The sequence below is a fragment of the Falco peregrinus genome, chromosome Z (genome assembly GCF_023634155.1).
Source record: "Falco peregrinus isolate bFalPer1 chromosome Z, bFalPer1.pri, whole genome shotgun sequence".
In the NCBI taxonomy this organism is placed as follows: domain Eukaryota; kingdom Metazoa; phylum Chordata; class Aves; order Falconiformes; family Falconidae; genus Falco; species Falco peregrinus.
The window spans coordinates 61351725-61365126 of NC_073739.1; the positions used below are offsets into that span (position 1 = coordinate 61351725).

General features: G+C 39.5%; 1 protein-coding gene across 5 annotated transcripts in view; it reads right to left on the reverse strand.

The window, feature by feature from the left end:
* Positions 1-13402, reverse strand: part of MAST4 (microtubule associated serine/threonine kinase family member 4) — a 274327-nt gene that overhangs the window by 26896 nt on the left and 234029 nt on the right. For all 5 annotated transcript variants that reach the window (XM_055791201.1, XM_055791202.1, XM_055791200.1 and 2 more), the window contains 3 exons: positions 11906-11973; positions 9470-9555; positions 508-716 (listed from right to left, as the gene is read on the reverse strand). In XM_055791201.1, coding sequence (XP_055647176.1) covers positions 508-716; positions 9470-9555; positions 11906-11973 — 363 coding nt within the window. The remainder of the gene's footprint in view (positions 1-507; positions 717-9469; positions 9556-11905; positions 11974-13402) is intronic.

A 13402-nucleotide genomic window follows, 5' to 3' on the forward strand; every position in this document is an offset into this window, starting at 1 on the left:
TGGTGGGGGTGGGTGGGGGCATGCAAAAAAAATGCCCACAAAACCAGAGTCTCAGTATTTTTTCTTGTACTGCCTCTGTTCGCTGTTCTCCTTCAGCATCAGCACCTTTTCAAATTGCTTCCTCTTCCCTCTTTCTCCATAAAAATAACTATTACAAATACCCCAACATGTGCTAGTGAAAATTTGAATTCCAGAAAAGCAAACAGCATTTCTACATGAACTCTGAATCCCCATAGGACACTTATGATTACAGCCTATAAGGAACTCCTTCAAAGAGCAGTTATTTCCCGTTATAGCTGGAACACAAGTGTTTTACAGGCTCTCACTAGGAGATAATGATTGGGGAAAAAAGCCACCTTGCTATTGGATTTAGATCCTTAATCTGTATTGCCGGAGTACAGAGGACACACAGGGGGCCCTTCTAATGCAAGTACCATATGGGTTATTTTTCTTTCTTGGTGTACAAAAACTCTCTTCTACCTCTATAAAACAGAACAGACACTTTACCTTCTACATATTCCATAACCATGCATAAATGACGTCTTGTTTCAAAGGAGCAATACATGCTGACAACAAACGGATTTTCTGCAAATGTCAGGATGTCACGCTCGACAAAGGCCTGTTGGATCTGGTTTCGAAGGATGAGATTCTGCTTATTAATTTTCTTCATGGCAAATCTTTGCCGGGTTTCTTTGTGTCTCACAAAATACACAGCACTAAAGTTCAAATGGGAGAGAAGAAGAAAAAAGTTCAAACTTAAAATTTAATTTTTTAACAAACAAATCATTTACAGAATACATATACTTTTTTAAAAAAAAGAGACGGGTTTAATTTAGTGTAGTTAACCCACCTTTCATGTTAGAGAATTGGCTACAAACCTGATTTTCTTTAATAACTAGGATGAGTCTCAGTCAACAAAAATCAGTACACAAACTAAACCCAAACAACAGATACAGCAAGTGCTCTCAGCTCAGGCAGACTTGGGGTGCTTCCATCAACAAAAGATTATATACAAAACCCAGCTATGGCACAGTGTTATATATCATTCCAACAAATGCTTATTCGGTAAGTAAGCTGTGAGATAACTGTGACTCAGACTCCATCCAGGGGATCACAGGCTTCTCATGAAAGTTGCTCTGAAGTTGTTTGATGGGGTGGCTCCCTCATTGACAGGTACAACATCTTCTGTTGTTGTTCAGTCCCAAACATCAGCATTGATCCATATCAGGTGTAGGTCACCAGCAGGTAATCCAAAACAAGGATCACTGTGTTAACCACATACTAAGGTGGAATTAACATGTATCTTGACATGCAGAATTTCCACTGTAGCACTGGGTACTACAAAGTTTCCTGTAAGCTTGGTTAGGTAAGGTCAAGGCAGCGAGGGAAGTGAAAAGAAACCACCACTCAAGTGGACAAGCCTTCTTTCTTTCTGGGCTCAGCAGGAAGAATCACCCTGCGTTGAAATGCTAACACAGGACATTACTGCTGCATTTCTCCAAATTCCTTGAGGAAAATCCTGAAAATGTCTGCCTTGTTTGAAATCCACTTCGTAGCATTTAATGCTTGTAGGGTCTCCAGTATATAATTACCACAGTAGTGAGTGTTTACGGAAAGGACGGACTAAAAGAAGAAAATAGTGGGGGGAAAAATGAGACTCCATTTTGTAGTTTTTAAATTCAATTTGTTATCCCCATGAGGTCCAATTACCAGCGTACAGTTATTTAAACACAAAAAGCAATTCTTGCATTATTATTTCTATACACAGCTACTGAAGTTACAGGCACTGAAAAAATGAACATGGTTCTGCTTTCCTTTGTGGAGAAAGACTTCTAGACAAGGAAGTTTCTCTTACTGATTCCAAAAGGTTTCAGTAATCCCTTGTTCCTGTCTGAGCACATGGCAGGTAAAAGACATTACACCATTATGAAAGTAGGGAAAAACCATCTTGGGCAAAACTCAAGACAAAACCAAACCCACCCTTCACACCTTCTACCAGGTCTCACTCCTCCTGCCCCAAGCTTGAAAGAATTTCGAGTTATTCAGCTCCAGTACTCCTCCCTGCTGGCTTCAGGCCTCTTGTCCTCCTGCACGTCTTCCTACCACTCACCTCATACTCACTTCTCTCTCCACCCCCTTCATTACAACTCATTTCCTCCACTTTTCCTTCCCTTACATTCCTCTATCTTTTATTCCTATCTCCTGTCAGTCAATCTTAGCTTCTTAATCTGCTGTAATTTCATCTATTCTTTTCCCCATGTCAGCCCCCTTGCACAATCCTGGCATGTAAAAGAGGTGTCTGAAGCCACAATCCTTCAAAAACCCCCATGAAGTTATATGAATGAACTGAGGAATGCCTGAGAACTCAGCATGCAGATCTTTGTCAGAGCTTTACTTTGGGCAGTGTGCCAAGATGAACTCTTGAAAGACACCTACTAACCAGAGCATGTAATTACAGCATTTTAATAAATCCTCTCTGCAGATCATATGGATCTACAGAATCATATTACCATATTTAAAGATGAAGAACCAGTAAGTTCTAAGGACTACCTAGACCAGTAAATATCTGGGACATGATGGCTATGTTTTCCCCAGGTCTCTAAATTGCATTCTCCAGTTTTAGTCACAGGCAGGTAATTGTAGATCTTTCCATTAGGATTCAGTTACCCACAATTCCTCAGAAAAAAACGGGTAGTTCAAGTGTCCCAGACTCACAAGAAAACTGCAACCCAATTGTCTCTCTCAGGTTTACACATGCATACACTGTTCATGCTATATAAAGTGCTTTTAAATGATCTATTATATCCCCTGATCACAGTAACCCCAGCAAACTGCATTTAGACTTTACAAAGAAAACCATACCCTAGTCAGCAGCATGTTATTCCTACAGAAGCCCTCCTTTCTTCATCCAGGATGCTCCCAGTTCACAGCAGTGATACCATTTCCTCAACCTACCAGTACAGTAAACTAAGTACACTGCAACAGCTGTGCCTGCAACTGCCTGTGACACCTGCATTCTCACACACAATTCGTAAGGGTGTATTAGAATTTGCTGAAGTCAGCAAAATGTTACATAAAAAAATGAAATCTTCCTACAGAGAAACAGTCAAATAAAGATGTATAAATTGCCTAGACATTAAAAAGAAAGAAAAGAAAAAAAGTCACCCCTGAAATCTTTCATGTTTCTGCACATAAAGTGGGACTTCAACCTATAAATTAAAAGCTTGGAGTAAAGGAGTAAAGCATTCCTCTGCTGAGACATGACTGTGAACTTTTGAGGTAAAATGATGGGAACAGCCACAATGAGTTCTAGCACGTAACAACTTTGTCTTGGGTAATTTTGAACCCTGGTCTACTACCCTTGAAGCATGCTTCTGTTATTGTGTAACAACTTACTGCATAGATTGTGATCTCTTTCTGTTCACTCTCCGCAAAGCTGTCAACTTGTTACATTCTCCTCATCCTGGCACTGAACCTGCACCTTGTTTTATCCCCCCACAGGCCCGCCTTCCCACTTCTCTCCCTTTTGTTTTTCAGAATGCTACAGCTGGAGCACTAGGTGGAAGTTTTATCTTTGTTTTGTATGTGTTTTTTATAGAGTGCCCAATACCTCACTCCTGGTTTTGTGGTCTTGATCATTAAAGCTGCTCATGATTTTCAATATAGTATAAAGACAATTGTAAATCTGAGGATTGCCCCAAAAGCAATGTACTAAGAACATCCAGACTATCCAATTGCCCTGTTGATCCGTTCAAAGGCAGTGGTATGCCCTGTCTGCCTGCAAAGCCACAATCAGAGTGGCATTACTGCAACCTTCTTTGTTTTCAAATAAAGAATTTTCTTTCCTCCCTCCCTCGTTTCTGTTCTCATAACATGGCAACAAGAGATTTCCAAAACATCCTGTGTTTTCACTGTACGGATCGCAACAGGTACAAAAGTGTTCTGTATTTTACTGATGCTGTATTACAAAACATCAAGAAAAGTTTACTTTTCAGGAAAACTAAGAAAATTCATAAACTTTGGCACTGTCCAAACATTATCTTATTCCACTTCCAGCATAAATATCAGCTTGAAAAAGGGTATCTCTAAAATAAGAACTGTTCACATGTGTTAAGATGAACAAAAAACCAGTAAAACTTTGAACTGGGTTCCTGAATTGCTCCAACTTAAATATTATGCAATCTATCCCGCCAATCTTAGAACCAAGATTCTGTTTTTTCTCTAAAGTAGCTACAGGCTTCAGGCCTAGTTCACAGCTCTACAGTGACTTCAACTTTCAGAGCTATTTTACAATCTAGTCTACATTCAGCGCTTGAGGCTAATACAGCTGTCAGTTGCTTTGACTTGATTCTCTACAGTTTGTCACAGGACCTTGAACTACTTGTGGAAACACAGGTACTGTACTTGCTGCTTAAAAGTTACAGCTGCTTACCAGGAACCATGTTTCATTTGCACAAGCAATTTCCTGAGAAAAGACTGTTAAATTCTGTACTACCCTGGAATTATGTCTGACCGTGCCTCCAGTGAAGAGGAGCCACTTTGCAAGGCTGTGATTCACGTTAACAGCAATACAGTAAAGTTTACGTATAGTTATTTGAATCAGAATTTACAAGCAGCGCTGTGCCACCTCCTAGTTGGGCAATGTCCATGACCTGATCAGATTTATTTGGGGGCATGGGGAAATGCTGCCTAAAGCACTGCAGCACTCCTAACACGAGCATCCAGTGTGGTGTTGGTCTTCTGGGACAACATACAAAGCTTCCCCTCAGCAGTATTTCAGACTTCTCCTAGTCTGCCTAGAAACAAATCAGAAACTGACCATCTGAACCAGAGAACACAGTGACTGATCCTTCTCTCACAGCTGGTACTCATCTTCGTTGCTCAAATTATGGCACAAATTTTGACTGATAAAACCACCTCTCCATACCTAACAGTAGCACCACCTGCTATCTTTACAGTAGTAAACACATGCAAAATTATGAAGCTGTTGTCCGGATCTCCTATGGGTAACCTGTTCTGTATTTGCAAAAGAAACACTTCAGAAATTCAGTGCCTCATCAATTTGTAGCATGCTGCACATTCAGGAAGGACAGAATCTGAGACCTTCAACACGGTAACAACCACCTTTCGCTACCACCAAGAGGATTGCATCAGCTGCCAATATTCAATCCTCACAAATATATTACCCAGAGAAGAAAGATAATGCGCTTGTCCTGTGCTGTACTGGGAAGGAAGGCCCACTTGAGGGCAATAAAACACGTGAGTTCAAGTTCATCATTTTGAGTAAGTCCACAAGGAATTATGAATATATAGGATCCCCAGCACAGAAACTGCCAGCCTCCACTTTCTAAACTGTTCTTTAATGCTATGGGCTCCTGGGCATCAAAGCCTCTTGGCTCCGCATAGTGCAGTCACCCACAGGAGTGAACAGAAAAGCAGGAAAGCCATACTGCTTTATCAGAGCTGCAGTCCGCTCAGAGCTGGTACTAGTAAAGTGAACCTACACCACCACACTTTCCCCTATCCCCTCCCATTTCTGAACTGGCAGCTGCCAGGCTGATCATAAATTAACCTGACTGATGGGGTGTTTATTCTGTCTTATTCCCAATGCAAATACACATGAGCAAGTACTGTCAACTGAGTGGAGAAGGGACAGGAATGAGTACTCACAGGTTAGGGGCAGTAGCTGCTCAAGCCAATACTGAGTCAGAGTTTTTAGATTTACCAAGCAACACCATTAGCCAGTATGTCATGTGCATATTGACATTATCACCTTTGTGGAAGTAAAAGCATTCCAGGTAGGCACAAAACTGGTATCATGTGTATGCTTTAGGCAGGTAAGTGTTATACATTAGTGAAGAGCAACTGAATTAGTATCACTCACTTCCCTGAAACCAAATGTGATCTTTATTCTGTTGAGCTTGTTCAGGAAACCAGGCCAACGCCAACTTGAAGAGACGGCCTACTACTACCTGCTACTTCTTGCAAGCTGGAACGTGGAAAAAAAATGTTGCTGTGACTGCAGTAACAGTTTAAAATTTGGGAAGTATGGAAAGTTTTGGCTGGCTGAAAAAAGTCAGATAGACAGCTTGTGAAACCATTAATGACTTGGCCAGCATCCTACACGTTTACTGATTCACAGCTTGTTTAACTTCTTGTATATTCCTAGCCATTCCCAAAAGCCTGATACACCTCATCTACTATAGTCATTTAATTGCACTACAAATTAGTTTACCCAATCAATTAAAACCACAGAACTGCTAAGACATTTACTCAAACCTTCACAAAACCAATAGTTTATATTTAAACTCATCAAGTTTAACATATCTGACAAATCTCTGCTACAGCATGCCAAGACCAGCAATCACCCTGTCAAGCAGTCAAAGCTTTCCATTTCACTAATGAAGGCAAAAACACCACAGCAAAATCAGAAAGCAGAATGTATAGCTCTGTTTCAAAAAAACTGGTTCAGAATTAAAACCTCCATTATAGCCTCAAAATAAATAAAAAACAATAGCATACTGAATCTTTAATACGTCAGAGCATAAAATATGCCCAATGACATATTTTTGAGAATAAATCAATGAAGCAAAGGCAGAATTCACACATGTTCAGGTTATTTAAAAAAATTAATGGCCTGAAAAACATGGAAGGGGGAAAAATATCCTTGTAGCATAACAGCAGTAACTTCTATTTCAGCTGCTTGTACTTGTAAATAAACTGCAATAAATACCTATGGGGCAGTTTACTGCTTTGTATTCACAGATGACACAGGTATTATTGCTTTATTCCACTCCATTTTGTGGATGGATTAAAAAAGCATTTAGGTTATCATGGTATCTTCCCCTTTAAACTTGACTTTAACTTTTGAGTAAGTTAACTATCAATCATGTTGGTGCCAACATAAAAAACACACACAATAAAGATCAAAAAATGGTCTGTCAATATTATGGTCCCACTTACCTGACATATCACAGGGGACATTTTCAAGCACAGACAGTTTTGAAAAAGTGATACCCTAGAGAATTTAGGAGCACAAGCCTCCTCAACTTGCAGTACTTGGGAAGACGTGACTAGGTGGTAAAATCACTTCTAGCAGTGAGTAAATACCTACAAAAGTTTATTGTTTCACAGTTCACTGACTGCACTCCTTTCCCTCTATACTAATTAGTAAGGGGCTTACCTTTGTTTTTGATTTTTCTTCGAAGCAGTAACCATTTTGAACAAAAATCCAAACCAACAAAACCTACTTTGTTATTGTTTGCTAAGTATGGAAGTAATAGCACTCTACCAAACTGATGAGATTTTCCATTTCCACTTCTAATTATCCCACCAGCCTACCCCTGTTCTGACATTTGCTAAAGACAAAAATGATTCATGCAGAATCTGGATACACCCCAGTCTGTTCACTCTCTGTCAGCTCTCCCTTTCCTCACAAATGTATTGGAGTCGCATCCGATTTTGATGACATTTATATTGTCAATTTCACATATTATTGGCGTTAAAAAGGCATCTCGTAAGTATTGATCTTCCGCGCCACCAACATGAAGGAAAAAAATCCCCATTGCCTGTATTGTATGTGCCATAGAAAGTCATGGATTTTCACCCTTTCTTTTCCAGCTTTTCAGATCCTTACTTGCCTCTGGTTTCAAATCGTCAGTTGTCTACAACCTGTATTTCTTAATGGCTCATCAAGGTTCCTTCTGACTCTTAACACCTATGGGGCAAGAGCCACAGGTCTACCGAGCCTCTGTAGGTAGCCAGCCTTGTGCTGCTGGCTGCAGCATGCCCTTCTGCAACTGCTCCCTCCTCTCCCCACACCTCAGCATCCTAAAACTCCTGGGAAGCTGGGCAGGTCTAGTGACTCAGATGCCTCTTCCTCCCACAGGGACCCACCCCATACGGTTCTTCTTATCCTCCTCCAGTAAGACAAAGAGGAAATTAGGTAGGAATTGAAAAGAGGAATGGAGGGGACCAAGCATCTGCCAAGGGAAGCAGAAAGGGATACAGCCAGGGAGGGGAGCAGCAGCTGCTGCTAACTGCTGGAAGAAAGGCTTTTGAAATCCTGGGGTAATTGGGAGAAAATGGCATATGTTAAGTAATGAGTTTGCCTAGGGAGAAATTCTGAGAAAATGAATTGTGCAGAGGCTGACTAGTGAGAAGTTGTATTTGGATGTTTACATAACTTTAATGCAAATTATGCTATTTCCTTCAGGCTTTTCACTGAGTTGTATAAGCAGGTCTGGACACAATAGCCTCCGCACAAGCTATCATGACCAATAGTACTAGGCAGTACTACATGCCTTCTGTCCCAGAGCTCAGGGTTACCTCTAACTAAATATGATCAGAGTATTACTGTGCCCCTTAGCCTCAGGCCATCAAAACGGCATGCAAAACTCCAGGGGGCTGACTGCAAGTGCACTTGCTTCTGTGTCCAAGGTCTCATCAGAGTGCTCCGTCCTATCAGGTCACCGCTGCTTCCTAGCTCACACAGAGGTGTGCAGAGCACAGCCAGTCTGATGGGGTCTGTGCTGGACAGCAGCACACCTCTCTCAGCTGCCAGGCTGTGTGATATGGTCTCATTTGGCAATGGGCTCCTCATCTCAAGACAGAAACCCCTTTTCTGAACCAATACATCCCCTCCTGGTCCTGCAGGTTATGCAGAGTGACACATTTCTCGATACACTTCAGTGCAGAGGAGCAGCCAGTCAAGGGTCTGATAGTATCTGATCCAAAGAGGTGACTAAAGACAGACTTCTGCCTGCTGGTAGACACAATCCCTGCAAGCACTCCCAGAAAACATTTCATGTTCATTTACAGCCCGGGCTAACATAATTTTCTCTTGATCTTCTACAATATCTCTAGCTGACTCATACCACTGGGTAGTGAGCTGAACACTTTCCAAGTACCCAGAAACTAATCAAGTAACAGTAATTCCTTAAAAGCTAACTGGTTAAAATTTGAGGACAGAAGAATGCCCATGGAGTAGAAAGAAAATAGTGCTACCCTACTTAAGGAAATATGTTTCTACTTCCTCAGTATTTTCAGGTCAAGTAAGCACTAATTTTTAACAATCTGTCTCCCTGTAGATGCAGGTTTATCCTGTTTCACATCTGCATAAACACAGGCCATCTCCAGTATTATAAAAGTGGATTTAATGCCTTTTGATTTACTCCCGATTTCATCTTTGACATTACATGAATGTAAGCATTCTGAATTTCTGAAAAATCTTCATGATGCAATATTCAGTATCATAATTTACTGCAGCAAAGAGTAACTCATTATTGCCTAGCAGCCTTTCCAGAAAGTTTTTTTGTGACTTTCAAATACTAGCAACAAAACAGGAAAGCAGAATGATAAAAGCAGCAGTGCAAACAAACTCCCTCACATAAACATCCCTGCAGTAAGAAATAATGGAAGTTAGAAAATATAATATGCAAAAGAGCTGTTCCACTCATGGATTACTCACCCATAAGCTCCATTACTAATCAGCTTAATTGTTTCAAAATCACTTTCCCGAGGTTTCCTCTGCAGTTTCAGTGAAGCATTAGAGCTCTTCAAAGAGGAGAAAGACCAAAGTTAATACAGCACTTTTTTCAAAATCAGGGAAAAATAAAAAAACAATTATCACCAGGCTGTCACACCCTGATGAATCAGCTAAAAGCTCTGGTCAGTTAGCCACACAGCTAGCACGAAGACTAAAGGGACTCCTGAAGCAAAGCTGCTTCTTCATTGAAAGGTTATGTTACACCACAGCTATTTGTCCGCTTATGTGCATGTACAGGTTAAGAGCAGACAGGCATGAAGCCAGCAATTCACATCCAGAGTTATGGACTTCTGTGAATCCCACCAGGCACTTATTGGCCACTGCCCTTCCCCATTTTAGTATATCTGACTCTGGTAGTAACAAAATGTAGATGAGCACTCATCCATTCAAGTAAACTTTTGCATATTTTGAACTAATGTTAGGGTAGACTGTGATACAACAAGACAGACTGTGAAGACAGACAGAAAATCAAGGAGAAAAATATGGAAGATAAAAATGCAATAATTCTACCATTTCAGAGGTAACTTTCACCTACTTGTATGCCAGAACATTTTCAAAATGGAGCTGTCTCAAGTACTGCATAACCTTTTTTCCGGCTTTAATTTTTAATCAATCTTGAAGATAAGTGTGAACTAGAATTGGGGTCCAGGGGGGATCATGAGGGCATGGAATTCCAAATTCACTATTCCAAACCCACAAGATCCTTTTCAAGATATTTTCCAAATCTGCAAGTTCTACAATCCCTATCCAGGCAGTCTGGTAATAGTTAAGGCTGAAAGCAGACCTGGTTGGAACATTTTCAGTTAAATGCTTGCTAAAGAAAATTCAGTGCAAGAAGATTAATAAATATGTTAATCTAATGAATTACACAGGAGCAGAGAACACTTATCAAATTCTTTAGTTCACTTGTCTGTCAGTATCGGATTCTTCCTAACTGCGTATTTATGATGATTTTGAGTGGTCCTGTGCTTGAAAGTAGTGTTTCCTGTCAATTCCTATGTGTCTTCATTCCACAGCTACACTTTGAGAAAATGTTTCCAAATATTCACCCTACATTGTTCTTTTTTTTTCCTTACTGTTCTTACTTTTTCATCACCTCCCCTACTTGTGTTTCTTTACTACACTGCATTATCCTTCCTGTGTTTCTTCAGCATTTTCACAACACAAATAACTTTACAATTGTAATTTTTTAGCTACTGGTAAGCCAGTTTGCAGCTTAGATTCTCCTAAGCGCTTTCATCAAGTCTTCTAGTTATTCTTTCCATCTTTTCTCCAGTTTGTCAGTATCCTTCCATTAACTACTTCTCAGTTCTAATACAGTATTTCAAATGTAGATGAACAAAAGCAGCAGTGTAATAAACACCCTTCATGTTCACAACTCTGGAAGTCTTTATAGATGGCATTTTGTCGGAAAGTCAAAATTACCTCAGTGTGACATGTACCAGAGGATGATGTCTTTTCTGTAGTATATCGGAACTAGTTTAAGAGATGCCTGTATTTTAAACTCTACTAACATTTGTAAATACCTGTAAAGTAGCACTGAATTGCCTATGTATCCCCCAAAAACACATTAGCTTTTTCTATCCACTTGCACTGAAAAAAATCCATGTTAAATTGTTAGAACTCCAATTATTCTGTTGACTGAAAACTAAGGTTTAAGAACCAACTTTTAAAAACAACAATTTAAACTGAAAGCACTTAAGCCCACAATACTCAGCCCAACCAACTCCTCCAAACCCTTTTTCTTTTTGCCCACCTGAACAAGCATCTAACAAAATATTACTGTAAGATACCCATTATTATAGACAATTTTTTTCAAACATAGTTTCAGAAGTAGATCAAATGATCTTCCAGATTGCAAATTAACTTTCTGAATAGAGGCTATCTGCTAACTTGCTCATTTCTTCTTTGCCTCCTCAATGGATCTGTTCAGAGTCTCAATTTGATCATTAGCTGCCTTCATAAATGAACTATTTTAAAATCTGTTTAAAATATTTTTAATGAAATTGTTTAAGAGTCCTTCTAAAAGAAAAATCAGTACATTAATTAAACAGAAATAAAGGAAGCAGTAGCGAGGTTTTGTGGTAAAACAACCGCCACATGATGAACACTGATTTTGTGGAAGTGGAAGCTAAAGACACTGCAACATCTAGGAGAATAGGTAGAAAGTTTTTTTCTAATATTTTTTGTGAGTCTTCTGTCTGCTGAGCACCATGGTTAGTTGGAGGATCAACTACTTTTCTATTCAGTCTGTTTACACATACCAGGAGAAAAAATGGGCCAGGGCAACCACAACATGTTTTGGTTTTTTTTCTGCTCAGATTCAGCAAAAACAGTAATATTAACAGGAAAACTTACATTTATTGATTCATCCACTTCCAGAGTTTCTGCTGTCCCACTGTCACAGCTAGCTAGCTGAGCAATTTCTGGAAACAAAGATCAGACATGTCATTGTAAACCGTAGCAAGCACAAAACTAAATATAGTACAGAAAACCTGAGAAGTGACACTTTTCTGGAATACTTAATAAGCATGCTGTCATACCTGTATTACCTGCCAAGTAACTTTTAGGGTACCTTCAAGTATATATAATAAAATCCCACCCAGAAAATGAAGACCTGCTATTCAAAGCCTATGTAATCTTCCACTGAAGAATTCGAACAGCCATGAAGCAATGAAAAGTGATACTGTTATCCCTGCTGAGACATGGGAATTCTGAGATTAGTGTGTGATCTGGGCATTAAGGGATTAACTGGGAAAAAAGGGAAAGAGAGTACTGATCTACTAAAACTCCTGAGGATCTTGGTCCCTGAGGGATTAATAGTAGGACCCATCCTTGTTAGGCTCCTTCACAGTCAGAGGAAAAAGCTTCTCATTTAGACAGAGATGGACTCCAAATGTTTTGCATCTTCTACACAGAAATGCTCACGTGCCTAACAGAATAAGCTAAAAGCCATTTTCTTAGACGCTTGTAATTTCTGGAGTCACTAGCACAGACTACTTTTCTGGGGCACTAAGATTTTGGGAGTCTACAACTTGACCTGGTTGTCCCTGCCAGGATCAACCTGTGCTGCAGAGCTCCTAAGCCTACCCTGTTCTCTTCAGGGGCCCAGTAACGAAGAATTCATCTGCGTAATGAAAGCTAAACAGGACAGCTGATGTCTAAAAAGACCCTGGGAAGCTTAGTATTACTTTAATCATATACATAGTTAATTATATACTCCACACAGCCAAAGATGCACATTTTATCATAATTATGTGCTGGCGATCATACAACCACCTGAATTTGTGAGATGTGTTTTTATCTCAGGACTGTTAACTGAATTTATGAACACAGAAAGTGATGGAAAATTTACACATAATATCTAAACTGGATTTTTCTATATAATGAGAAGTGACAATTAGAAGTGAAATTCTGTACATTTACCGTAATCATTAAGAGCGCATTAACCACACAGATAATTTTCTGTTGGAACAGCTAAACATTTAAGGGAGTAACTCTCCTTTGTAATTACTACCCAAAAAACAATGTTTGTCAAGTGTAAGAATCAGGGATAACAAACATGTAATTTCAGAAAACAAACAAATATTTGAAGTGTTAACAGACGTTAAAAAAATTTTAAAAATTCTGAATATGCAGTCAATAAACAGAGAAAAACATCTGAGAACAGATCTTAAAAAAAAAACAAAACCAAAACAAAGACAGCCAAAGCTAAAATTATATAGGCCAAACTCTAAAGTGGAGTGGATTTCCCTGGAAAAAGTCACAGGTTTGTGAACATGGGGTTTTTATAATGAAAGTGGTGATGAAACCTTTATTGTACAAGTGAGAACCAAGCAGCTAGAATAATGTATT